Below are 25,953 nucleotides of genomic sequence, written 5' to 3'. Positions count from 1 at the left end.
GTAGTCTGATACCCATACTACTACTTAAAAAAAAAAAAAAAGACGATTTTGAAGCATAGCTTTGGTTTTCACCTATCATTCAGAGGATTCACAGTGTTCCTGGAGAAAATTAAATAGTAATTAGACAATAAGGATGTAATGCACATTAAGTGACGTTCTCAGTCGCTTTAATATCATGGATCAGAATCTCATGGAAAAAATATCAAAATGTTCACAACAAAGTAAAATCAAAATTGAGTTCATAGGAATGATGCTGGGTGAAACCTTTCCAGATTACCTAAATGCTCTATGCTGGGGCTTCTTCCTTGGGCTTCAGAAATGTCTATGGCCCCATTAAGAAATTAGAAGTTCTGTGTAAAAGAGTGATTGATTACATGTGCATTTTCTGGGGAAAAGGCCTCAGCAGTCATCAGAATCTTTAAAGGAACTCCTAAAAGAAAGAGGTAACTCTTTGGGGCTCTGCAGAAAAGGCAGCACAAATTCCTAGCTGCTCAAGTTCACACAACATTTCAAGGTAGCCTAATTATATTCAAAACAGGAAGGAAGTGACTCAAGTCTCTGTAGATTAGGCACTTGAGACAACACCGAAAATGATACAATGGAAGAGAAATGTTCTGAATTATGCACGAAATGCTGCAGAACGGCATGACACTTATTAGTCTGGCAATGGAGAAGCTGTTTTCGTTCGTCCGCATCACCTAATGAGTAAAGAATACACATTCCAAGAGGAAGTCTGAATCTAGACTCATGTGAAACAAACACATCACAGAAAGCTCAACTGAAAACAAGAAAATAAGGAAGTGGAACAAATAACATTTTCAGAGAATACAATGGAGTCTGTAATAACCCACACTAACTTGGTTCTCTTTTTCAACTCATCTACACCCCCCCACCCCCCCTCCCAATCTGCAAAGGAAACTGGTAACCCCACTTGCACTACACAGGCCATGAAAGAACCACACAAGGTCTGACTTGCCACAGTACTATTTAAAATCCGTCTCTACTGCCATATAACAAGATGGAAGTTCAGAACAGTTGCAAAAAAAAAAAACCCTGTTTTTTTCAACGATTTCTTTAGGATTGTTAACTGGGAGCTACTGTAACCAATGGGGCCATCTTACCTTTGAATTACTTCCAATTTCAAAGCAGGTTAATCCAGGCACCAAGAATAGCATAGAGACCTGTCAACTCAGTTTCAATTGCTAAGAGGGATCTACACTCTAAAGCTGAAAACCCTAAGCCCCTCATGCAAGTGAAGAATGATTTTGGCCTTTCCACGCGCCCACCTGTCTAGCCTGCCTGAATGCCCAAATGCACCTATTTGCTAGCGATTTTGTTTTGTATGTTGCAATTAATGTATGATGTTGAACCTCAAGTCTGTCTTTAAGGACCACAAAGGTTCTGTACTAAACAATGCAATACAAAAAGAAAGAAGAGAAGAGAAGAGAAGAGAAAAAAAGAAAAAGAAAAGGAACGAACGTAGATGAGATGATCCCAAGAATATTCATGGACTCTTCTTACCACTGAATGTGGTTCTCCCAATGCTGGCCGTCGGAAAAATGAGGAAACTAAGGCTGGGCCAAAGGAAATCACCAGCCCAAGGTCACCCACAGAGAAAACCCTGTTTGAACCCGGGCCGCTCGGATCCCCAAACTCCAGACACGCACCGCCTCCCAAGCAAGCGCCGGTTGAGCTTGCAGGACCCCGACCTCCTGGAGATCGTCCCCGGTGGAGGTGGAGCGGGCGCCGGGATGTTAGGGGCAGGAAGTCAGCCCTGGGGGTCCCCTCCCCCGGGGACTATCGGTGGACGGAAGCGGCGAGCGCGCCCACCCCGGGCAGGGCCCCCTCGCGGGCCGGGGCCGGGGCCGGGGCCGGGGCCGGGGGCCGCGCGGGGAGGAGGGGAACACCTGCAGCGTCTGGGGGCCGCGGCCGGGAGGACGCCCGCGTTCCACTTGTGTAATCGGCCCTCCTGCGGATTGCCCAAGCCCCTTCCTGTTGGGGAAGCGGCCCCGACCCCGCAGCCTCCCCGCCCGGCCTGGGACCGAGCGGGCGAGAGGGGAGGTGAGGGGCGGGAGGGCGGCGGCCCCCGTGCCCGCCCGGCTCTGACAGGCCCGGCACGGGGCCGCCCCGCGGCCGCCCCAGGTCCTCCTCCTCGCGACCCCGGGGGGTGGGGGTCGGACGCAGGGGCCCGCCCGACCCGAGGGGGCGGCCCCGGGGCAGGGGTCCCTCCGAGCCGAGCGGAGGGAAGCGGGCCCAGCCGGTGCGACTCACCCGGCCCGCTGCAGTCAGCGCACACCTCGCTGCTCCGAAGCCGCTTGGACATGGCTCCCGCCTCCCACCTGCCGGGAATCAGGGTCCCCGGGACAGTGAAGGCGGCGGCGGCGGCGCTTCCGCTCTAACGGGTCCCCGCGGCGGCGCAGGCGGCGGCGCCTCTCCCCTCAGCGCCTCGCAGCCGCGGCGCAGCGCGCACGCGCGGGGAGGCGCCCTTTGCCGACAGGCAGATCATGTGACCGGAAAGGGCACGCTACCTTGCCGCCATCTTGAGTGAGGGCAGATATGTGCCCCCGCATCTTCTGCCCTGTTTATGCGTATTTTCTTGATTTTGAGTTTCTCTCTCTCTCTCTCTTTGCAAGTCCCAGTACTGATTAATACGAGGGGAAGCAGCAAAATCTAATGGCCAGGGTTTTGCAGCCACAAGTTTCCTGAGGCAATCAATAGTCAAGTGACTTGGTATAACTGGTCAAATTCATTCGCTTGCCCAGTATTTATTGAGCATCTACTATATTCCACAGACTGTTCCAGGCGCAAGAGAAATAACAGCAAAGAAGACAAAATTTTTTTCTTATGACGCTTACATTCTGCTGTGGTAGATCTACAATAAAATAAAATAAGCAACAGTAGGTGTTTCTTTGGCTGCAGTTTTCGACTCATGTGCAAGATGGAACGGATGTGTTATCTGCCTCTAGTCCACGATTTTTTTGGCTTGTCTTGCTATATAAGAATGATTTTTACATTTATAAAGGGTTGTAAAGAAGAAAAAGGAGAAGAGGAAGTGGATGAAGAATAGCTGAAAAAAAAAACTCATATGTGTTTTTTTTTTTTTTTCCTCAAAAAGCTAAATATTTACTACCCAGCTAAGGACAAATGGGATAATTTACAGAAAAATAAGGTGTGCTGCCCCATAGTAAATACTCAGTAATAGTAGCTCACGCTATTATTGGTATTTGGTATTACGATTATTTTCTAATCACAACTTTTTGCTTTTGAGAATAAGAATAGATAATCTACAGTGATCCACAGGTTGGAGTGAGATAAACACACGAGATCAATTTAATCAGTGTGAAGGAGAGAAGAGATGTGACCCTAATACTAATGAATATTTATTGCATGTATTATATGTAAACGCAGAAATGATCTCCATTCAGCAAATACTGGATGCCTTTTAAGGGCCAGGCACTGCTTTGACTTTAGATACTCTGGTAAGCAGCCATTGTGGAGTTTTTCAACTCATGAATAAGAGAGAGTTCAATAAACATTGAAGGATGAAGGGAAAGGTGAAGTTGCAAAAGCTTCTGGAAAAATAGGAAGTACTGGAATAGGACTTAGAAGCCCTGGCTTTTGGCCTATCTCTCCATTGTGTTAAATGTGTGGCGTCAGAATCACTGCTTCATTCCCACACATTCCACGCCGAGAGCCCCTGTGTGCCATCCTGATGCCCCTATATCCTGTTTTGGTTCGCAGACTCACAAATCTTCGGGACTCAACACGTGTGGAGAACGGATTAGGCCAGGATTCTTGAACAGCTGTTGTTGCAGGCATCTGAAAAGCTGGATGCACACAAGCAAGGGGAGGCAGAGGGGATGCTTTCGGGATGCATTAAATAACTTCACCCAGCTGTGCAGTCTAGTTGTGGACAACTGTGCAGATAGCTTAGGCTGGTAAGTAGCTTAAGTTGACTTGGCTCTTCATCGAATCACAGAGCTGTAGTGTCTGAGCTTGCAACCCAAAGAATGTACTTAATATTTGCAGAATGTGTCCAATTCTGGGTATTGTCTATTAGTCTTTTTAGCCATAATCCAAAACTCAAGTGGCTAAGTTTAAAAAATGAATGACCTTCTTATGTGGAATAAACAACCCCCATAGGTGCCTTTGAATTATAACCCAGTTCGGAGTTCACACAGAACAGTGTTTCTCAACTATTGGGGATGATTTTCCCCCATCCAGGGGACATTTAGCAGTGTCTGGAGACAGTTCGGGCGGAGAAGTGCTCTGGCATCTAATGGGCAGAAAGGCCAGAGATGGTGCTCAGCATCCTACAAAGCCCAGGACAACCCCCGCCCCCCCACCCCGCCCCCAAAGCAAATGACTGAGTTTCCAATGTGCCCCTGCCGAGAAACCCTGAGAAAGAACAATCCCCTGGCGTTGCAGATCTTTAATGCCACTTCCCCTGAGTTTAGAACTCCTCCTTTAACATTGTTTAGTGTTGCCCGCTTCCAAAACGGCTTCTGGCCAATCGTGGAAGCGCTGCCCAGTTCCAAAAAGGCTGCAAGGGAGTCAGTAACTGGAATGGTTCGGTCCGGGTCCCAGCTGCCTCCCCCTGAAGGCCGAGCGTGTGGAACAGGCCCAGTTGTGGACTGAACCATGTGAGATCGCTGGAGCAGGGGGGAAGCGGCTGGTGACGGGCAGGCCGAGTTTTGAGGGTAGAGGTCCCGGGGTCACGGCGAGGACGTTAGCTCTGTTTTGGGCTGGCTCTGCGTGTCCCGGTGTGTAGGCGGGGGCGGGCGGGATCGGGCCGGCCCCGGGCCGGGTGGCTGGCCTCGCCTCCCCCCGCCGCGGCGTGCGGTGGTTCGCCCCGCGCACTTCCCTGTTTGGGGCAGTTCGGCCCGCAGAAGTCGGTTCGGGAGCTGTCAGCGCGGGCGGGAGCTCGGCGGGGCGCGGGGTGGGCGCGGCCGACCCCGTCCCCGACCCCGTCCCCGACCCCGTCCCCGGCCCGGTCCCCGACCCCGACCCGGCCCGCGACCCCCGACCTCCCGCGCGCCGCGCCCCCGGCCCGTAGGCCGCCCCGCCGCCTACCGCGCCCGTCGCCCGCTTGGTGCTCGCTCTCTCGCCGGCCGCCTGGCGGGCGGGCAGGCGGGCGCCGGAGACCCCGCCGGGGCTGAGGCTTGGCGAGCGGGCGGCGAGGGCCTGGCGGCGGCGTTTTCGCCATGTCCTCGGCCCGCGACAGCAGCGGCCACTTTCCCTTGCACCTCCTGGTCTGGAACAACGACTACCGGCAGCTGGAGAAGGAGCTGCGGGGCCAGGTGAGGGGCGGGGCGGGGCGGGGGGGGTCGCTGAGCCCCCACCGCCGAGCCCATCTGCAGCCCTCTGCCTCCGGGGCCCTGCAGCCGTGGGACGGTCATAGTAAGAGGACGTGTGCCCGAGTGCTGACTGCGTGCCAGGCCCGTGCCGGGGCTTTGGTGGGCAGTATGTCTTTTAGCTTTTACAGCCGTCCCAGGAGGTGGGTACTGTTGTTTTTACATTTGCCGGAGAAGGAAACAGGCTCTCCGAGGTTATCTGCCTTGCGCAAGATCTCCTCCCTAATACATACCAAGTCGGGGTTTTGACTCTGGCCGGCCGGTTCCAGAGTGCACTCTCTGAACCAATTAGGCTCGACTGCCTCTCCCAAAGAGGTGAGAACAGCACACGCCGCTCACCCCACCCACCCCTTTTGTCTGGAAGGGCTTGGTTGGGTTTGAGCCCAGGTTCTAACTCGCCCTGTGACCTTGGGCAAGGCATTTTCCCTCTGTGGCCTTAGGGAGGCTGATACATACCAAAGTTTTGAGAATCACTGGTGCCCAGGATCCTTAAAATCCCTTTCTGTCCTTAAGTGCTTTGATTCCTTGTCATTGATTTGTTGCCATCTTTTTAAAGCGGTGGATCTCAGTTGGAGGTGATTTTTGATGTACACTTCCCTCCCCTCCCCCCCCCCCCCCCCCGTGGTAATGCGTGGAGACAGTTTCGGTGGTTACCAGTGGGGAATGGGTACTATGGTGAGGCCAGGGATGTTGCTCACCATCCTACAGTGCACAAGACAGCTCTCAATAACAGGATTATCTGGCTCAAGACGTCAGTAGTGTTCTGCTTGAGAAACCCTGCTTTTAAAGGCATCTTAACAATTCTGGGAGTTATTGGTGCCCTCAAGTTATAAGCTAACACACTTAGCAATTAGGATAAGGATTTGTAATTATTTGGTGTAATTCTTGTTGACTTTGAAGTCCTGATTTCTTTTTTTTTTTTTCAAGATTTTATTTATTTATTTGAGAGAGGAGAGAGAGCATGAGCAGGGAGAGGGGCAGAGAGAAGCAGACTCCCTGCTGAGCCGGGGGCCCACCATGGGCTCCATCCCAGGACCTCAGAATCATGACCTGAGCTGAAGGCAGATGCTTAACCAACTGAGCCACCCAGGGCCACCTTCAGCCCCTGAAGTCTATTTTTGAATGGCTCAAAATTGTCAAGAAATTTTAGAGAAAAAGGAGCACTTTTGGTTGGCAAAAATTGAGCAAGGTCAGCAACACCCTGTTTGGTGACTGGTTACTGCTAAGTGAGTGTGTTCTTGCACCCTGCTATATTTGTAAAAAAAAAAAATTGTTAAGCACTTGCTGGGAGTCAGGAGTTGCTCTTTTTTCATTTAAATCCTCTGTCCAGACAGAATAAACTTTTATTGTAAGAGTCATTGGTCTTAATTAGATCACGCCCCCAGAGTAGATGATTCATTATTAGGTGTACCAGTATACCTGGTGATTTCATTCGCTTTCTGTTACTAGATGTGGTGCAGAGGGGAATCCTCCATCATTTTGCTCTTAGCGCTAAGTGTTCTCATCTTGGACACTTGAAAAATGACCAGACAATCCTGCTGTGTTGTGCATCTGTACTTCCTCAGTATCTGGGCTGCCCCAGCTTCTTATGAAATATTGAGATACAGTACAAAGAAAGTCACAGAATTAAGTCCCTTTTGATAGAGAAGTTCATTGCCATCATTAAGCCACAGGCTCTTTCAATACTGATTTCTAAAAACAGCAGGTTTTCTATTCATCGAGGGTGAAGAAAAGAGCTTGAATGAGGTGCAGTTTTTCTATAAGGAGAAGATAAGAACACGGTCTTGGTTTACAATCTAAGATGTGGCATAGTTGTATTCTCTCCTTTTCCTGTAAGCTGTAATGAAAGTGTTCATTGGAAGTTCTCTGTGCCTTCTTACCTTGAAAACCATTAAGGATATTTGTGATCAGAGAATTATAATTCTGCAGCAGATTTTCCTGGAGTAAATTGATCCTTCACACTTTTACTGTCAAGGGGGTCAAAGAAAGAATGTTCATTCTTGCTAATTACTTGGTTTTGACTTTGTTATTGGTTATTCCTGTAGATTATTTCATAGTATACCAGTCCCCTCTGAGTAAGAAGTAGTTGAGGTGTATTCGTAAAGAACATCTTCGCCGTGAAAGGTTGACAGTTGTGTGCCCACATAATCTAATCTGAATCCTGAAACTTGGCCATTGAAGGGGTAGAGATGGGGCTGGCTTCAAGGGCATGACGCCTGTGCTCAGAAGGGGTGTACTTGGTGTAATGCTCTGCTGTCACCGTCTTGGAATTTTTTTTTTAAAGATTTATTTATTTAAGATAGAGAAAGAACGAGTGTGGGAGCAAGAGCAAGACAACACGGGAAGGAACAGAGGGAGAGAATCTTGAGCAGACTCTCTGCTGAACACCGAGCCGGACTAGATCTCACAACCCTGAGATCATGACCTGTGCTGAAATCAAGAGTTGGACCTTTACCCAACAGAGCTACCCAGCACCCCTACCATTTTGAAATTCTTAAATTTTTTTTTCTTTTTTTAACAAGGAGACTTGCATTTTCATTTTTCACTGCATCCTGCAAGTTATGTAACTGGTTAAGGGTTAAGTTGATCATTGATATTAAAATATGTGGCAGGAAACATTTTGTTGCTTTCATATTTATCAAGATCCTCTTGATTATGAAACATCTACATACATCTATGACTTGGAGGCAGTTGGGTTAATGGCTAGCGCTAATACTGATTACGTTGTGAGCTTGGGCAAGTTATTTACCCTTGCTGAATTGTTTTATCATCTGTAAAAATAGGGAGAGTAGCACTGAAAGCCTACTGTTTTGTCAGGCATTGTGCTGAAATGCTTTATATGCAATTTTAGATTTAATTCTCATACCAGTGCCCTGGAGTGAATGGTGTTATGATTCCCGTTTTACAGATAAGGAAACCAGATAAGGTGGAGAGAGGCTTAGTTGCATGCTTTGCCAGTGGCTGAACCAGGGTATGAACCCAGAAAGTTGGATTCTGCCGTAATGCTGTATGCTTAAACCCTTTCAGTTTGCTTCTTTTTGTAAGAGTCCCTCCAGTTCAGAATTGTGGAAGATAAGGCAGAGAACAGATCTGAACGTGCAGGCACATAGTAACTGAGAATAATCCCATTTATCATCATTGCTGCTGTTATTATTATAATCTTCCTGGGCTTTCAGTTTCTTTTATGTATGCTCCAATTTTACTGCAAGGAACATGTATTGGCTACATAGTGAAAAACAAAAAATTCCTATCACCCCAGCAATACAACCAGCTGTTTCATTTAGCAATTTATTTGCCAGTAAGCTTCTGCTGTCTCTTCCTTCATTCCTTTCATCCCACGAGTGAGACTCGAAACAGGCCCACTGGTAAGCTGTAAGAATTGTATTTTGTCCTAGGAACAACAGCACAGAAAGAATCAGATTTATCCAGATGAAGAGGATAGGATACGTTTCTGAGTGTGTGTGAGTCAGCCCCGACCCCAAGGTCTTGCTGAGAGCTGGAGTGTGGAGTTTGCCAACTCTGCAGTTGTTTCGAGCTTTCCATGTTGGCTCAGCGGAGGTACTTTATTAAGTGCCTCTTAACGCATCAGCTCTACTGTCTTTAATATTCAGTGGGGCCTTGAAGTAGGTGCAGTGGAAATGATTTGTGTCATGGTTATGTTGTTTGTCATTTAGCTAGAGAGGTCTATTAAACATGTCTGGCCTTACAGATGCTGGGAGAATGAATGAACACTTAAGGGGACATATGCAAAGGTGAGTGCACCTTAAATGGGGGGAAGCCCAGGACCGAGTAGGGTACAGCAGATGAGGCCTGACTCTAGGGCCAGCCCCTAGTGAGGAAGTCAGCAGGTGAAAGTACACCATCAGGGCAAGAGGAAGAGGATGTTTTAGACAGCTGCAGTCCTCAGAGCTTGACGGGGAGCCACGCTGTGCTCGTGCCCCAGTCTCCAGCAGGCCGAGTGAGGCACTGGGCACACATTCAGGTTGGTGCCTGTTGGCTGGAGGCCTACCAGGAGCCAGGGGCCAAGCATTCAAGGTGAGGAGCTAGAGCCTGCTCTCAGGTGCTCCGCCTTGGCCCTTGGGGGCTCAGGCTCACTTGAGGGAACTATGCCTACAGATACCATTGCCCACCTGACTTGGGGTGAGGGAGTTAGTTTGGGCCACAGCTACAGAGGACCAGGGCAGCCTGAGATGCACAGGAATGAGGGTGGACTCTGGAGAGAATGGAAGGCCAGTTAGCAGCCTCTTGCTGGAGGCCCCCAACCAGGGAACAGTGATAGTTGATGAAACACTCCTATCGAACTGAGGACCGAGGTACAGAAGGCTTGAGTAATGCACATGAGGCTCTTCAGGGTCCTGGAAGTGGGCCTGTTGTCTGGCTCTGCAGCCTGCACTCAAAGCTTGGCCTTTACCACCTCTGGAGGACAGCAGGATATAAACAAGGCTTTGAGCAAGCAAACCCCAGGGGCTTAAATTACCAATGAGTATGGGGACGTGCAGAAATCTCATAGCTTTTCTTTTCTGGGGGGCACTATTATAGTTTATTTTTTTATTTTTTTTTATTTTTTTTTTAATTTTTTTTTTAATTTTTATTTATTTATGATAGTCACAGAGAGACAGAGAGAGAGAGGCAGAGACATAGGCAGAGGGAGAAGCAGGCTCCATGCACCGGGAGCCTGACGTGGGATTCGATCCCGGGTCTCCAGGATCGCGCCCTGGGCCAAAGGCAGGCGCCAAACCGCTGCGCCACCCAGGGATCCCTATAGTTTAAAGGAGTATTTTTGATTTGGTACAGTTTATGACTGAAGAAACAAAGAAAAAACTGAAATCAGCTTCCAGTGTGAATTCCAGTTTTATTCTGAAAGCTTTTGCTCACTGAACTAAAGTCCTTGGTTGGAGACCCTAAGCCCCACTATTAACTGTAAATGAAATCTGAACAGATCTCTTTTAGGAAGAAAGTGACAGCTTATATACACTCCATAATGTGGGTGTAGGATAATACGACCTAATTCTTTTTAGTGCTTCTTACAGCGTTAGTTAGGTATTATGCCTTTATTCTTGTAGGAACTCTGTAAGGTCTGTGTTTTTATTGTTCCCAGTTTACAAGGGAGCAAACTGAAGCTCAGAAGAAATTAAGCAACTCATCAAACAGTATATAGATGATAGATTCGTTTTATGTATTACATAAAACACATACATATGTAGGTTTTTTCAAACATCTTTATTGAGCTATAATTCACTAATCATAAAATTTACCCATTAAAGTATATCATTCAGTAGTTTTTAGTGTTTTCACTCAGTTGTGCAACCATCAGCACCAGCAAATTCCATAACATTTTCATCTCCCCAGAAAGAAACCCTGTACTCTGTAGGCACTCCTCATTTCCCCTCTACCCCTTCAGTCCAGGCAACCGCTAATCTACTTGCCATCTTATAGATTTGTCTATCCTGGACATTTTCTATAAATGGAATCCTACGATATGTGGCCGTTTGTGTCTGGCCTCTTTCACTTACCATGTTCATGAGGTTCATCCACACTGTGGCACCTATCAGTACTTTGTTCCTATTTATGGCTGAATAGTATTCCATTGTCTGGGTGTACCACATTTTGTTTATCCATTTACCAGTTGATGGATATTTGTCCCCCTGCCCACCTCACTTTTTGGCTCTGAATAATGCTGCTATGCACATTTGTATACAAGTTTTCATAAGGATGTATGTTTTTATTTCTCTTGGGTAAATACTCAAGAAGAGAAGAATTGCTGGGTCATATGGTTAGTCTGTGTTTGACTTTTGAAGGACCTGGCAACTATTTTTCAAATTGGCTGCACCATTTTACATTCCCACCAGCAATGCATGAGGGTTCCAGTTTCTCTACATCCTTGTCCATGCTTGTTATTTTTTTGATTGTAGTCATTCTAGTGGATGTGAAGTGGTATCTCATTGTGGTTTTGATTGACATTTCCTTAGTGATTAATGAAATTGAGCCTCTTTTCATGTATTTATTGTATTGGGATATCTTCTTTGAAAAAATGTCTATTCCAAATGCTTTGCCCATTTAAAAATTGGGTTGTCTTTTTATTCTTCAGAAGTTTAAGTTCTTCATATTTTCTGGATGCTGACTAGCCCCTTATCAGATAAATGACTTGCAAATATTTTTTCACCATCTGTGGGATGTCTTTTTACTTTCTTTATGGTATCTTGTAAAGTAAACATTTTCAATTCTGATGAAGTGCAGTTTATCTGTGTGTATATATATATATATATATAATTTTTTTTGTCTCCTATGCTTTTGGTATTGTATCTAAGATGGTTTTGCCTGACCCAAGGTCACAAAGGTGAACTTCTGTGTTTTAAGAGTTTTATTGTTTTAGCTCTTCCATTTGGGTTTATGATCGTTTTAGAGCTAATTTTTCATGTATGGTATATATAAAACTTCATTCTTTTACATGTGGATATCCAGTTGTTCAAGCACCATTTGCTTGATAAGATTATTCTTTCCCCCTGAATTATTTTGGCATCCTTGCTCAAAACCAATTGACCAGGGATCCCTGGGTAGCGCAGCGGTTTAGCGCCTGCCTTTGGCCCAGGGCGCGATCCTGGAGACCCGGGATGGAGTCCCACGTCAGGCTCCCGGTGCATGGAGCCTGCTTCTCCCTCTGCCTGTATCTCTGCCTCTCTCTCTCTCTCTCTCTCTCTCTATCATAAATAAATTATAAAAAATTTTTTAAAAAATTGTATTCTATTGATTTACATGTCTGTCCTTATGCCAGTACCACACTGTCTTGATTGCTGTAGATTTGTATATAGTTAAGTTTTGAAATTGTTAAGTGTGAGTCTTCAAACTTTGCTCTTTTCAAGATAGTTTTGATTATGCTGGTCTCCTTGTACTTAAGAATTTTTAGGATCAGTTTGTCCATTTACAAAAGGCCACCAGAATTTTGATAAGTATTACATTGACTCTGTAGCTCAGTTTGGGGAATATTGACGTCTTAAATATTAAGTTTTCTGAACCATGAACATGGTCCATTTATTTAAATCTTAATTTCTTTCAACAATGCGCTGTAGTTTCAGAGTATATGTTTTTGTACTTCTGTTATTTATTCCTAAATATTTTATTTTTTTAAAGATTTATTTATTTATTCATTCAGAGAGAGCGAAGAGAGAGGCAGAGACACAGGCAGAGGGAGAAGCAGGCTCCATGCAGAAAGCCCGATGTGGGACTCGATCCTGGGTCTCCGGGATCACACCCTGGGCTGCAGGCGGCGCTAAACCGCTGCGCCACTGGGGCTGCCCTTCTTTTTGATGCTATTGTAAATAGAATTGTTTTCATAATTTCATTTTGAGTGGTTATATGTGTATAGAGATACAATTTATTTTGTTTCATTTTTAAAAATTGAAGTATAATTAGCATACAGTCTTATGTTAGTTTCAGGTGTATTACATATTGATTCCACAGTTCTATATATTACTCAGTGCTCACGATATTAAAGTCATCATCTGTCACCAAACAAGTTATTTACAATATTATGACTATATTTCCTATGCTGTACTTTTCATCTCTGTGCCTTAATGTGTTTTATAACTAGAAGTTTGTATCTCTTAATCCTCTTTATCTGTTTTACTCATTTCCCCACTCACCTCCCCTCTGGTAATCTCTCCAGTTCTCTGAGAAATGTAATTGGTTTTTGTATATTGATCTTGTATCCTGCAACCTTGCTGAATTCCTTTGTTCTAATTTTTTAGTGGCTACCTTGGAATTTTCTATATGTAAGATCGTGTCATCTATGAATAGAGATAGTTTTACTTCTTCCTTTCTAATCTGGATGCCTGTTCTTTCATCTTCTTGCCTTATTGTCCTGGTTAGAACGTCTAGTACAGTGTTGAATAAAAGGGATAGAAGAGAACATCCTTGTCTTGTTCCTTGTCTTGGGGGGAAAGCATCCAGTCTTTTACCATTAAGTATAATGTTAGCTCTGGGTGTTGATAGTTGGATGCTCTTTGAGGAAATTCCCTTCTATTTCTATTTGTTGTTTCTTGTTTTTTATTTTTATTTTGTATCATGAAGGTGTGTTGGATTTCATAAAATGCTTTTTCTGTATTGTCGTAGTCTTGTTTGGGCTGCTGTGACAAAATACTGTTGACTGGGTAGTTTATAAAAAATAGAAATTGATTACTTACAGTACAGGAGGCTCCAAGTCCAAGATAATGGTGCTGGCAGATTTGATGTGCTAGAGAGAGCTCTCTTCCTGGTTCATAGCAGGAGCTTTCCAACCATGTCCTCAAATGGTGGAAGTGGGACTAGCAAGCTCTCTGGGGTCTCCTTTATTGAGGCACTAGTTCTATTCATGAGGGCCCCCCCATTCATGCCCTAAGCACTCCACAAAGGCTCCACTCCTAATACTATCATCTTTCAAAGTTAGGATTTCAACATAGGAATTTAGATCACATTCAGACCACAGCATGCATCTTTTGAGATGATCATGTGTTTTTAATTTTATTTTATTCTACTGACATAATGTGTTACATTAATTATCAGATATATTTTTAAAGATTATTTATTTATTCATTAATTCATTCATTCATTCATGGGAGACACACAGAGAGAGGCAGAGACATAGGCAGAGGGAGAAGCAGGGTCCCTGTGGGGAGCCTGATGTGGAACTCCTCCCAGGACCCTGGGATCACCATGTGAGCCAAAGGCAGACACTCAACCATGGAGCCACCCAAGTGCCCTTAATTATCAGATATTAAAACCATCTTTGCATTTGGGATAAATCTCACTTGGTCCTGGTGTTTAATAACCCTTTTTATGTGTTGCTAAATTTGTTTGCTAATATACTGTTGAGGATTTTGTATCTATATTCATTAGAGATATTGGTTTATGGTTTTCTTTTTTGTAATGTGTTATCAGGATAATATTGGGCTCACAAAATGAGTTGGGAAGTTTTCCTTTATCTTCTATTATTTTATTTTTTGGGGAAGAGTTTGTGAAGAATTGATTTTAATTCTTTGAATATTTGGCAGAATTCACCAGTGAATCCATCTGGGCCTGAGCTTTTTATAAAGTTAAAAAATTACTGATTTTAATCTCTACTTGTTACAAATTTATTCAGATTTTCTACTTTTTCTTAAGTTAGTTTTGCTAGTTTGACTCTAGGAATACGTGCCTTTCATTTAAGTCTCTCATTGGTTGGCATACAGTTTTTTATAGTGTTCCTTTTAAACACTTTGTATTTCTGTAGAGTTGGTAGTAATATCCCCTTTCACTCTTGCTTTTGATAACTTGAATCTTATTTTTTTTCCTGGCCAATCTAGCTGAAAGTTTGTCAATTTTGTTGATATTTACCAGGAACCAGTTTTCAGTTTTGTTGATTTTTTTTTTCTGTATTGATTTGTCATCCTCTGTTTTGCTAATTTCCACTTTTTTTTTTTAATTTCCACTTTAATCACCCACTGTCTTTAATCCCAGTCACCATAATATAATATTCTCCCTCCCTTCTCTCTTTTCAAATGAGAAAGAGGCACAGGATGCTCTTGAAGAGCTACAATCAGCAATGCAAAATGTGCTGCTGTCTGGTTCATACATGTAGTTTTTCCTGTGGTCCAAAATAGGAAGAAGTCAACAACTTAATGTATCTGGCTTTGATTTTATTTTTTTTTTATTTTTTATTTTTTTTATTTTTTTTTAAATTTTTTTTTTTCATTTATTTATGGTAGTCACACACAGAGAGAGAGAGAGAGGCAGAGACATAGGCAGAGGGAGAAGCAGGCTCCATGCACCGGGAGCCCGACGTGGGATTCGATCCCGGATCTCCAGGATCACGCCCTGGGCCAAAGGCAGGCGCCAAACCGCTGCACCACCCAGGGATCCCCGGCTTTGATTTTACACATCGTATCTAGAGCTTGCTCAGGAGCTTGAGTGTCAGTCCTTGGTCTGAGATGTTAGTTTGCTTCTAACACCCCTTTTTGGGGTGTGAATTGCATTAAATAGAATTTCCCCTTTTTTGTGTGATAAATATTGTTAAACATCTCCTCTATGTCAGGCAGTGTGCTAATAAACCCAGCACCTTTCCCATAGACTGAACTTGTTAGGTGAGGAAACAGTCTATATAACAGATATGTAAGGAGGTAATGAATTTGCTAATTATTTGTTTCCTGCTAAACTTCAACTCAGTTAAAAGTCTTTAGCTAGATTATTTATTTTTAAAATTTTATTTTAATTCAGTTTGCCAATATATAGTATAACACCCAGTGCTCATCTCATCATGTGCCCTCCTTAATGCCTGTCACTCAATTACCCCATCCCTTTACCCCCTCCCCTTCTGCAACCTAGATTACTTTTAAAAAATCATGATTTAATGCCAATTGGAGACCGGGTGGCAGGAGCTAGGAAATATGAGACTTGGATCCAGCTCTTTGGAATTCTCAGTCTCTCTGGTGAGACAGACAAGTCATACCCTTAGGGAAAGCCAGGGAATCCTGGGAGGTGGTGTGGGCCCCATTCCAAAAGATGTATTGGTATTCCAGTGCCTGAGAGAACGGTGAGGCCTGGGACTGGTCCAGGAGGACAAGTGCTCACTTAGCAGAATGTCTTCAGCCATTGCTGTCATTCCTCGAGAACAGTTCCTATCTTCATTGTATGGCAGTCATGATGCACTTCACAAAACATGGAGGTTCAATAGCTGTTGGGCAGTAGTTGTTTAGTTCTGCTTACCTTTCTCCCCTGTGGCAAGTAAGAGGCATGTTCTGGATATCTCTGGAGGCTGCAGTTAATGCCTGCATCATAACTAGCATCTCAAATCAAGATGAAAGCACATTTCCTAAGAAGTGTTTGAGCACTTAAAAAGTTTTTTTTTTTTGTTTTTTTTTTTTTTTAAGTTTTACATTCCAGAAGTCCCATGAAAGTTTATTGTGTCCTTGGAAGAACGTTCAGTCATCTTTGGAAGGAAGGCAGCATTCAGTCATTCAGACTGAGCTCATGCCAGAGAAACTGCCACTTGGCTTTCCACTCAGTGCAGGTGGCTGAAGAAGGGTCGGAATAGGAATGAAGAGTAAAAGCCAAATGGCTGTGTCTAGCATGGGGAAGAAAACCTTTGAGGGGAAATGGACCAAAATGGCATGTGTTTGTTTTCACGTTTACCTATGAATATGTCCACATACACATCTGGCAGATCATGCTCATTGTAGGACCTGTGGATGCTGCTACTTCAGGGCACTTGGAACTCAGCATACAGTAATGAGAGTGGCGTTTTGGTGGGAATACAGCTAGAGAATGTAATTTTATTCTGACCCAATTATCTTCTGTATTTTCAGTTTTGCTTAAAGTCCTCCACTTCCTGTTCTAGACCTGAATGCTGATAAGTGCTTGAGAAATCCCCCATGTTCTGTGTCACAGGGTGGTTGCATTCATGAAAGCCCCTGGCCTTATTTAGACTTCATTTGAGTGCTGCTGGGAGCATAGGACATGTCTGATGATCTGAGGCCTATAGCCAATGTTATTTATTAGGTACTTTATAGAAAAAGGAACTCAATAACTATCATCTTTATTTATAGCCCTCAAATTAATATTTCAACCACTCCCACATGCAAACATTCATTCTTCCACATATTGCTGTAATTAATGTATAAATACTATTTTCTATTTTTTTATACTAAATTTTCTCTCTCGCACACACTTCCATGTTTTGATGTAATATATGCAATTATATACATGCCAGTGTTTACTTCACAGAATGTGGAGGCTCTGGATCCACGAGGTCGAACCTTACTGCACCTTGCTGTTTCTTTGGGACATTTGGAATCTGCTAGAGTGTTGCTCCGACATAAAGCAGATGTTACAAAAGAAAATCGTGAGGGATGGACAGGCAAGTATACTCTTAAAATAATTGAAAGCCTTTTGTTTTGTTATCTCTCTCTGAATAAAGGTCAGTCTCAATTATAATTGTCCTCAAGTTATCTTTATCTTAAGACTCTTTCTCTCTTGGGAGTAGGGGCTGAGGTGAGGAGATGCGAGCCTCAGAGGCTACTGGCTGACCTGCAGCACAATGGTCCGAACCGTGTCCTGGGCCCTCAGCCCTCAGTGGAGGGTGACTCCTATCCAGAAAGCAGCTCTCAGTGCAAACCCTTCTACCATACATGAATTTGGAGGCCAGATTCCTCCTGAGGGATGTGATGGTAATTCCAGTGAATCTGTTGAGATAGGCAAAATCAAGACAAAAGTATGACTAAAAGTAGCCTTTTTCTGGTGAAATCCTGGCATTTCACTTGCTTGTAAGCTATCTTACCATTGGTCAGTTATTCTATGTTGGCTGAGCAAGGGTACACATAAGCCCTACCTGCCTGATCCACATGTAACCACAGTTGTGTGATCACACAGGTAAAGCCCGCTCTCTGAAGACACTGTCAGGATTTCAGAACCAGTGGTAAGAAAGAGGGTGTGGGGGGAGGATGGAAGTTGTTTTGATCAAGAGGCTACGAGTGCTATATTTTCTTTTCACTCAGTTAAGAGCTAGCGATAAGCAATTATGGTCATAAAAGTAAGGTGAGACTCCCTCTTTGAAGAAAATGTTGGGTCTCAGACTCTTCAAACTAGCTTAGGAATTTGTCAAAGCATGAGACTATGGGGTGATGAAATGTCACCTTTTTGGTTTCCAGTTTTACACGAGGCTGTAAGCACTGGTGACCCCGAGATGGTGTACACCGTTCTTCAACATAGGGACTACCACAACACATCCATGGCCCTTGAAGGAGTTCCTGAACTGCTCCAGAAGATTCTCGAGGTATCCGAAAAAATGTGGCAATGCCATATTTTGAGCTAAATGCTGACAGCATAGCTGGAGACATAGACATCCACGTGTACCTTCCTAAGAGTTTTATGAATTGTAAATACAATATATTTAGTACCAAAGAACATTATTACTTATTTGTTAAATGTATGAGGTCTTTCACAAGTTATGTTTCTAGGTCAGTAGACCTACCTTTTTGAGTGCTGCTTAAAAATGATAACTTAAGACAAATGGACATCGTACAATTAATTTGTCTAGGTGCCTATTTTCTTAACAGTGGCCTTCTTTACAGAGGTCATCTTTTTGTTTTGAGAGAAAGTTTGCACAGGCTTATGAGGGCAGGGGGATGGAGGGAGGGGCAGAGGGAGAGAGAATCTTTAGCAGGCTCCATACCCAGCCTGAAGCCCAACACAGGGCTTAATCTCACAACCCTGAGATCGTGACCTGAGCCAAAATCAAGAGTTGAACGCTTACCTGAGTGAGCCACCCAGGCACCCCGAGCATAGGTCATGTTGAGGAAATTGTTATGAGCATTGGTTACTTACTGTACAGGGATTTCCAGGGCCTGCTGAGGCTCTGAAGTTTGTATGCACTTTCTCCTTGCCATTCCTATTGACCCTAGCTGTTAGATTTTGTGACTTCTGATCCATTGGCTTAGTTTATTTATAGACATTGTTTTTTGGCTGGTAAAGACCATTATCAATGAATTAAAGTGTATGGGCTTTGTGACACTTGGAGATCATTTATTTTTTATTATTTTTATTATTTTTATTTTTTGGAGATCATTTTTATAAAAATTTGCTTCTAGGCTCATGGACTGTTTTGCATGCTGGTTGCCATTCTTCATATATATAGTCTCTGTTACCTGCAAGAATGATCTTTTGAGCCAATAGTGCAATGTTCTCAGGGCAGCAAGGGACAAAAAGCACCAGTGCTTTCATTTTCCTGTTATTTATTCTCAATTTAAGCACATAAGTGAACTTGTGAAAATACCTCCAAAGGTATTTGCTAGATAAATCTACTTTACAACTTTAGTCAACATATTTCTTCAGAAAAATGAATAGCTAAAAAAAAAAAAAGGAAAAGAAAAATGAACAGCTCTGTTGAGAAAAGGAACAACTTTGCTGTAAGTAAGACAATCACTGCTCATTATCTGAGCACTCTTTTTTAAAAATATATTTCTGTGACACTCAAGCAAAATCATTCCTGAAGACAACTCATTTTGTCGTGTACTACATGAAACCATCTAGGAAATATGAAATAGTTGTATGCATTGTTTTTAAGCAGTGTGACAGAAGATTAAGTGGATTTATTGTTTTCGTATCTAACTTACTGTAGGAGGAACTAAAAACACATTTGCCCACTTGCAAAACAGAAACTGACTTAACATGGAGTCACTCTTCATTTAAAAAATTCCATGTAAAGGATTTTTTTTTTTTTTTACCTGTATTAATTTAGAGCAGTAAACAACATTGGAGTGTTTTGCTTGAAGTTAGAGACAGCCTATGAATGACCTGTGTGCCCAGTGGCGCCAGATGTTGTTGCTGACGTTTTGTCTTTCAACATTATCTCCTTAAAATAGGCCCAATTTCTTGTCTGCTGCCCCTTTGAGAGCCTTTACCCATTACTAGAATTCTGGTTTTACTCTAGGGTAGATTCTTGGTCTTCCTGTCCTGTGCTTCTGTAAAAAGCCATGGGGGTGGGAGGGAACAGAGAAACACCTGGAATTTGTAGCATTTCTCTTCTTGGCTGGTAACCGTTGGATTTCATAAGTAGCTCTCCAAGAACCTTCTGTAAGAACTGAGAGTAGGTCAGAAAGCTGTCCTAATAAACAGGGCTGCTCTGGTGGTGTAAAATTTTATAGAGCCAAATTCTAAAAGTTTAAGGGGGAGAATGAGGACAGATGTCTGTTAACTGGAGGGAAAGCCAACTCCCTGGGGAAGTGATGTCTGATAGCCTCTTTTAGTTTTGAGGCCCAGTAAATATGAAGCATGTCCCAGAACACAAAACCTTTCAGTCAAGCTCTCCCACAGAATAGATGGAATGATGTTTTTTCTCTTTGTTCAGAATTGCTTGTTATCCACATTGCATGGCAGTGCATAAGCCCATCTTCCAGGCTCATCTTTCTGCTACTGTTAGGCACCAGACTGAGTCCTGAATCAGATTTGATTTTATCCTTCTCTAACCTTGTTGCTCTCAGTTAACTTTATTAACAGTCTAGACATATTTTATATCAAGAGAAAATAATAGCCTGCCTATAAAATAGGCATTTACTTTGATGGGTTTGCATTTTATGTTTCTTATTTTCTGTATTCTCGCTTCTTCCCCTCCTTTAAAACCTCATTAACCCTTACCATGTTTGTGTTCAGTTAATAGTGCCAAGGGTCATTTACTTTAAACTTTTGTCCTTCAGGCTCCAGATTTCTATGTGCAGATGAAATGGGAATTCACCAGTTGGGGTGAGTGGCTCTGGGTTTATAAGTTATTTTTTTTTTTTTTTTTGGTTTATAAGTTATTTGTTTCCAAATTTATTGAGCCTGAATATAAGTTTACTTTTCCGTTATAAAAGTGGAATGTATTTTTTTTAATCTAAGAAATGCTTAGAAAAGAATAAGGAAAAACTTAGTCCCACTTAAGTACAACTACCATTAATACTTTGTATATTTTCCTTCTTAGTTTTTTCCTTCACACATAGGGTTTTTCTCCTGAGCATCTGTGAATATAACATATAGACAATTTTGTCTCCTCCTTTTGTCACTCAATAGCTGATACCTGTCCATATTATTAGTTTTTTTAATGTCACTTTAAATGGATTTAAGATTTTAGTAAGTAGATTTACCATAATTTATTGCTCATTTTCTTATGTGGTTCAACTTCTTTTAAACTTGTTATTCTAAGGAAGAAAATTAGATGACTGTTGGGATAGCTTGGTTTTTTACAAAATGGATGTATTTCTCCAAAATCTTATGTAAGGCAAATTGACTGACAGTAATTTTCATAGGTGTTCCACTTTTATTTCCAGTAACTTAGTTAATGACAGCTCTTAATTCCCAGGTTTCACTCTGACTTCTTTGTCAGGCAAGAAGTCATATTTGTAATGAAGCATTTTAAATGATGTAAAGAGTACGCAACAGAAGAGAACTTCAGGTTCTTTTGGAAACCTTACAAGTTCTTTTCCAATGCAAATACCCACAGGTGAAGCAGCAGCAGATCTTAGATGTATTAGGTTTGATATTTCAAAGGATGGGTATGGCAATGTGGTAGGCCACAGCCATATGGCAGGAACAGCATATGTGAGCGAGAAGGCCAGATGGACACACTATAGCTCTAATGGTGATCGACCGTCAGAAAGAGAGGTTCAGTTTTGGGATTAAGAATACCCTTGGGAAATTCATTTAGGGTTTTCTCTGGATAAGACATACGACTGCACCGTTATAAAGAGCTATAGAACAGAAGGTCCACTTTTAGTTTTTGAAAGTGACTTCCTATATTCTCAGTGTGGGAGCCAAGCCTAGGTCTGTCAGTCCCTGTTGTGCCACTCCTATAATTTTGTTAAACTCCGAATGCTGATTTCCTGGGCCTGCGTGTTCTGCTTGGCCCTCAGGATTTTCCTCAGTAGTACATTTCTCTTCTCCAGTGCCCTTGGTTTCCCGAATATGCCCTAATGATGTCTGTCGCATTTGGAAAAGTGGTGCCAAACTGCGTGTGGATATCACATTGCTGGGATTTGAGAACATGAGCTGGATAAGAGGGAGGCGTAGTTTTATATTTAAGGGAGAAGGTGAGTGGTTCTGTTCTGTTTTCATGATTGCTGCTAACGCTGAGTTACAGTGATTTTTAACCATCAAAATGTGTTTGCATTTCTATACTTTATCTGATCATGTCTGGGGCCTTTTTTTTTTTTTCTTTTTTGGTTATTCCTATTAACTTTCAGCTCTCCATTCCTCTATTTTATTCTTTTTGGATAGTTCTCTTAATTTTCTTGTCTGTATCATTTACCACCCAATACTATTACTCTTTGACATGTCTTTGTCCCACATTCTTGAGCCTTGAGTTTGAGACTCTTTTTGTTTGTTTGTTTGTTTGTTTTCAATTAGCAATAATCACGCCTCGGATAAACCTCATTGGCTACAATACTGCCACTGCGCAAAGCTTTTTTTTTGTATATTTTTTTTATTAGAATTTGACCTGCCAACATATAGTATAACACCCAATGTTCATTCCTCCAAGTGCCCCCTTCAGTGCCCGTCACCCAGTCACCCCATCCCTCCATCTACCTCCCCCCATCCACCTCCCCTTCCACTACCCCTTGTTTGTTTCCTAGGGTTAGGAGTCTCTCATGTTTTGTCACCCTCTCTGATTTTTCCCACTCATTTTGAGACTCTGTCTTATATCTCCATATATTCCCTCCATAAGAAGGCATGATCCTCCTAGTGGAGGGTGAGAAAAATGGTATTGCCAGTCCAGCGTTGTGCATAAACAGTTTACATTAATTAAGTAAATCATACATTTTTAAAAGTACACAGATGTATTGCCAACAAAGAAGGCAAATTGTTTTAAATGTCTGGAACTTAGGGGAAGATGACCTATGGGCTGTGGAAACTGGCCAGATAATCTCCATGTAAGTAGGTAGTCAATAATCAATAGTCTTTAGGTTTTATCTGATAGCACTTGGCTGGGGGGGAGGGGGGAATGTCAAAGATGATTCAGTATTTTAACTTTGAGGCTTCCTTGTTTTTGTATCTTCCTTGCATGGTGCTCAGTTACACTCTTGTTTCCATTAACAGACAACCGGGCAGAGCTGATGGAAGTCAACCATGATGACAGAGTGGTCACCACTGAGCATTTTGACCTTTCTCAGGAAATGGAGCGCCTCACTCTGGACTTGATGAAGCCAAAAGGCAGGGAAGTTGAGAGGCGGCTCACAAGCCCAGTCATTAATACCAGCCTCGATACTAAAAATATTGCTTTTGAAAGGTACGCATTAGGTTCTGCATTTTAATGTCTAATCCCTTTACTGCCATCTTTAGTGGCATATAGATATGAATTGGAAATTATGGGTGGATTGGGATTTTTCTAATATGGCATAATAAACATAGAGGGTTTTAATGTTGCTTTCTGTTCTAACCAAGTAGAAGCCATAGCTGACATCCTCTTTCATAGATCATTTTTATAACACATTGGTTAAGTCTTAGAGAAATGGCTTCATATTCTTTTATGGGCCCTTTATAATGGCTTTTACTTGAATTTTTTGTTTTGGTGTTTGGAGATCCACAGGCTCCCTAGTCCCAAACCATGCAGCTTTGAGATTCTGGAAGGTAGAATTGGCCCAGTGTTGATTGTGGTTGTACTGGCTAGTCAAATTCACATTTACCATATAGTTAAGTGTGGTCCTTTCCCTCTGTGAGGACTAACAGTTTAGAGCAAAAGTCTGGAGGTGTTTTCAGTTCTATTCCAGATTCTACCAGAAGAAGCTTCTGGAGAGGTTTGTGCCTTGGTTAACCTGGATGACAGCACTGTCTCTGGTCATCTGCCTCTGGGCATTGCAGAGGCATGGAGCACTTCTGAATGTTAATGGAAGTAGAGGCTGTCAGAGCTGTTGGCCTGAGTGTTTTTACCACAGGACACCTTGAGCTGAGGGAGTAAGAGCCCTGAGCGTTTGCCTAGGATGTCACATCCAGCTCTGTAAACCAAAGCAGCATAACCTGAGCTAACATGGACACATATTATCCTGGATTTCGGCTTTACTCTAAATGAATGTACTGACTTTCCTCTCTTTTTCTTTTCTTGGTTTCCAGAAAATTTGTAAGAATGAGAGTTTTCTGTTGAGTCAGACATAAGACTGAAGTGCCTTTTTCTTCAGATTTAGGAATTAGGAATTAGGGCATCTATTAGTAGCAGAAGAGAAAACCAAAATGCCAGTTTGTGTGGTGTCTTGATACCACTGGTGCTTGGGGAGTGGTACCCCCAAGAGGCAGGGTCATCACTGCCCCCCCCCCCCCCCCCCCCGCCCCGTCACTAGCCTCCTTGCCCTGATGGCTGTCTATTAGGAGCTGACTGTGGCTTTACCTGGGAGGGCCTGGGGAAGACCCCTGAGGCTTTGGCACATCCCTCTGTAGACAGAGCACCTTCAGCTAGGGCTCTGTGGTGAAGCTGGGAATAGAGGAGCCTCCCAACCCCGCCCCTCCCACTGCACCCCCTGCAGCCCAGCTGTGGAGATAGGGGTGGGAAGAACATGCCACTGACAGGGCTGCTGAAGTACCGTGCGGCTCTGGGAGTGGCTCAGTCTCTTCGGCTTTCAGTTTCCTTGAAGGAAAGAAAGGAGTGAATCTTGAAATGACGTTGCTAAAGTCCCCATGACCCTAAGATGTCATGAGAAGAGCTCCTGGTTCCTCTGGTTTGTTGGCAGCATTGTTTAAGTCTGTGTTTGCCAGTGTAATTTCCAAAGAGTGTGACGATTACTGGCAGCTGCCCCAGTGAGGGGGGTAGATGGTACATGAGGGCACATTCCATTTTTATGGAGGACTAAGGTACATCTGGTATTTGGTCACTAGGTCTTCAGAAGGTTCAAGCTAACCTCCTTTTGAAACCAATGGTTGGTTTTGGAGAGAGTGTTTCAGGAAGATGGCTGCTTTTTTTTTTTTTTTTATGGTGCTCAGAATGCAGGCAGTCAGTGAGTTTCTTGTGCATCAAGCAAGGATTTGAGCCACTTGAGTTGTAGAAGAAGTGTGTACATATCCTTTCCACTGGTGGTGGGAGTGTGTATTTGTTTGAATTTGGAAGTTGTGCTCACTTGTGATAGTCGTTCTCCTCCATCTCTCTCCTCTGATCTGAGATTCTGATACCTGCTTCCTGCATGAGTTTTTGGCCTGCCAGTATGCACCCCCTGGCTGCAGTCTGGGCTTTTCTCTTCTCTGAAAGATTATGCTCTGCCAGACTTAAACAGAATGTTCCCTGTCACCCTCAGAGCCTTTCTCTGAATTGCTCAGTAGCCTGCAAGCCACAGTGCTTGCTCAGTGGCTTTTGGTATGGCAGTCTCAGTGGAGACAGGCAGAGGTAAAAATGGCAGAGGGGGAGCTAGGTGTACTGTCATTTTCAGATGTCTCTGCCTGTAAAGTTAATCAAGGGCCAAGGAGTTATAGAATTTGGGTTTTAAAATAGGACGCTGAATTTAATAAGCAAGCTGTCAGAATGGGAATGGAAAGGGAAGTGGAGCAGCCAGGATTGCCAGCCGAGCAGATGCAGAGGAGTGAGTTGCATGGCGGTCCCCAGGGAGAACCACACAGCTCTGCTTCCCCAGCAGGCTCGCAGGATGAAGGAGAGCAGACTGAGTCATCCTTTGGTACCTTGGAAGACTGTGTGCCAGAAAGCAGTTCTTTCCTAGGCCAAAATATCAAGTGACTTGGTGAAGGACAAGGAACTGAGGACTGACTCTGTTAACTTAAAAGGACTATCTTGATTTTCAATTATTGATGGCTAAGAGAGGACTCTGGTTTATGAATCAATGTGGACCCTAAGCCCTTTCCCCCAGGATTGCAGTTTTGTTTCTGAAAAGTGAAGTGGAAATAGCTAGCATTTGGTGTAATTCCTTTAGTGTTTCTCTCTCTCCCTCCATGGGTCATGCTGCATTAATTGTGGACAACTAATTGGAAGAGTAAAGCTCTGGTCCTTCCTTTCTCTGATGGGCTATAAACATACATGTAAAACACTGCATACCCCATCTGGACTAATGAAGGTGTTTGAAAGCATGAGATACAAATGACATGTATCTTCTTTGTGAGTTGGGCGATCTGGCAGTTCCTGGAGCTTCCT

At 43.4% G+C, this 25,953-nt stretch overlaps 2 protein-coding genes and 1 non-coding gene across 16 annotated transcripts in view; 1 reads left to right on the top strand and 2 right to left on the bottom strand.

The window, feature by feature from the left end:
* GIT2 (GIT ArfGAP 2) overlaps positions 1-2,459 on the bottom strand; it is a 47,031-nt gene extending 44,572 nt beyond the window's left edge. For all 13 annotated transcript variants that reach the window (XM_077875973.1, XM_077875976.1, XM_077875983.1 and 10 more), the window contains exon 1: positions 2,272-2,459. In XM_077875973.1, coding sequence (XP_077732099.1) covers positions 2,272-2,323 — 52 coding nt within the window. In that variant the 5' untranslated portion in view covers positions 2,324-2,459. The remainder of the gene's footprint in view (positions 1-2,271) is intronic.
* A 2,641-nt stretch (positions 2,460-5,100) lies between these two features.
* The window catches only part of ANKRD13A (ankyrin repeat domain 13A), a 33,013-nt gene continuing 12,160 nt past the window's right edge, over positions 5,101-25,953 (top strand). The window contains exons 1-6 of one of the 2 annotated variants that reach the window (XM_077875969.1): positions 5,101-5,300; positions 17,088-17,220; positions 18,011-18,135; positions 20,555-20,600; positions 21,779-21,922; positions 22,929-23,118. In XM_077875969.1, the coding sequence (XP_077732095.1) occupies positions 5,205-5,300; positions 17,088-17,220; positions 18,011-18,135; positions 20,555-20,600; positions 21,779-21,922; positions 22,929-23,118 (734 nt within the window). In that variant the 5' untranslated portion in view covers positions 5,101-5,204. The remainder of the gene's footprint in view (positions 5,301-17,087; positions 17,221-18,010; positions 18,136-20,554; positions 20,601-21,778; positions 21,923-22,928; positions 23,119-25,953) is intronic. The other variant, XM_077875970.1, reaches the window with a different exon arrangement.
* Positions 22,161-22,295, bottom strand: LOC144300072 (U4 spliceosomal RNA). The gene has a single exon (XR_013366714.1). It is a non-coding gene; the product is annotated as a U4 spliceosomal RNA (small nuclear RNA).

Source organism: Canis aureus, chromosome 27, assembly GCF_053574225.1.
Source record: "Canis aureus isolate CA01 chromosome 27, VMU_Caureus_v.1.0, whole genome shotgun sequence".
NCBI classification, from domain to species: Eukaryota; Metazoa; Chordata; class Mammalia; order Carnivora; family Canidae; genus Canis; species Canis aureus.
Note: the sequence above shows the minus strand (reverse complement) of the source record. Positions and strands in the feature narration are given on the sequence as shown.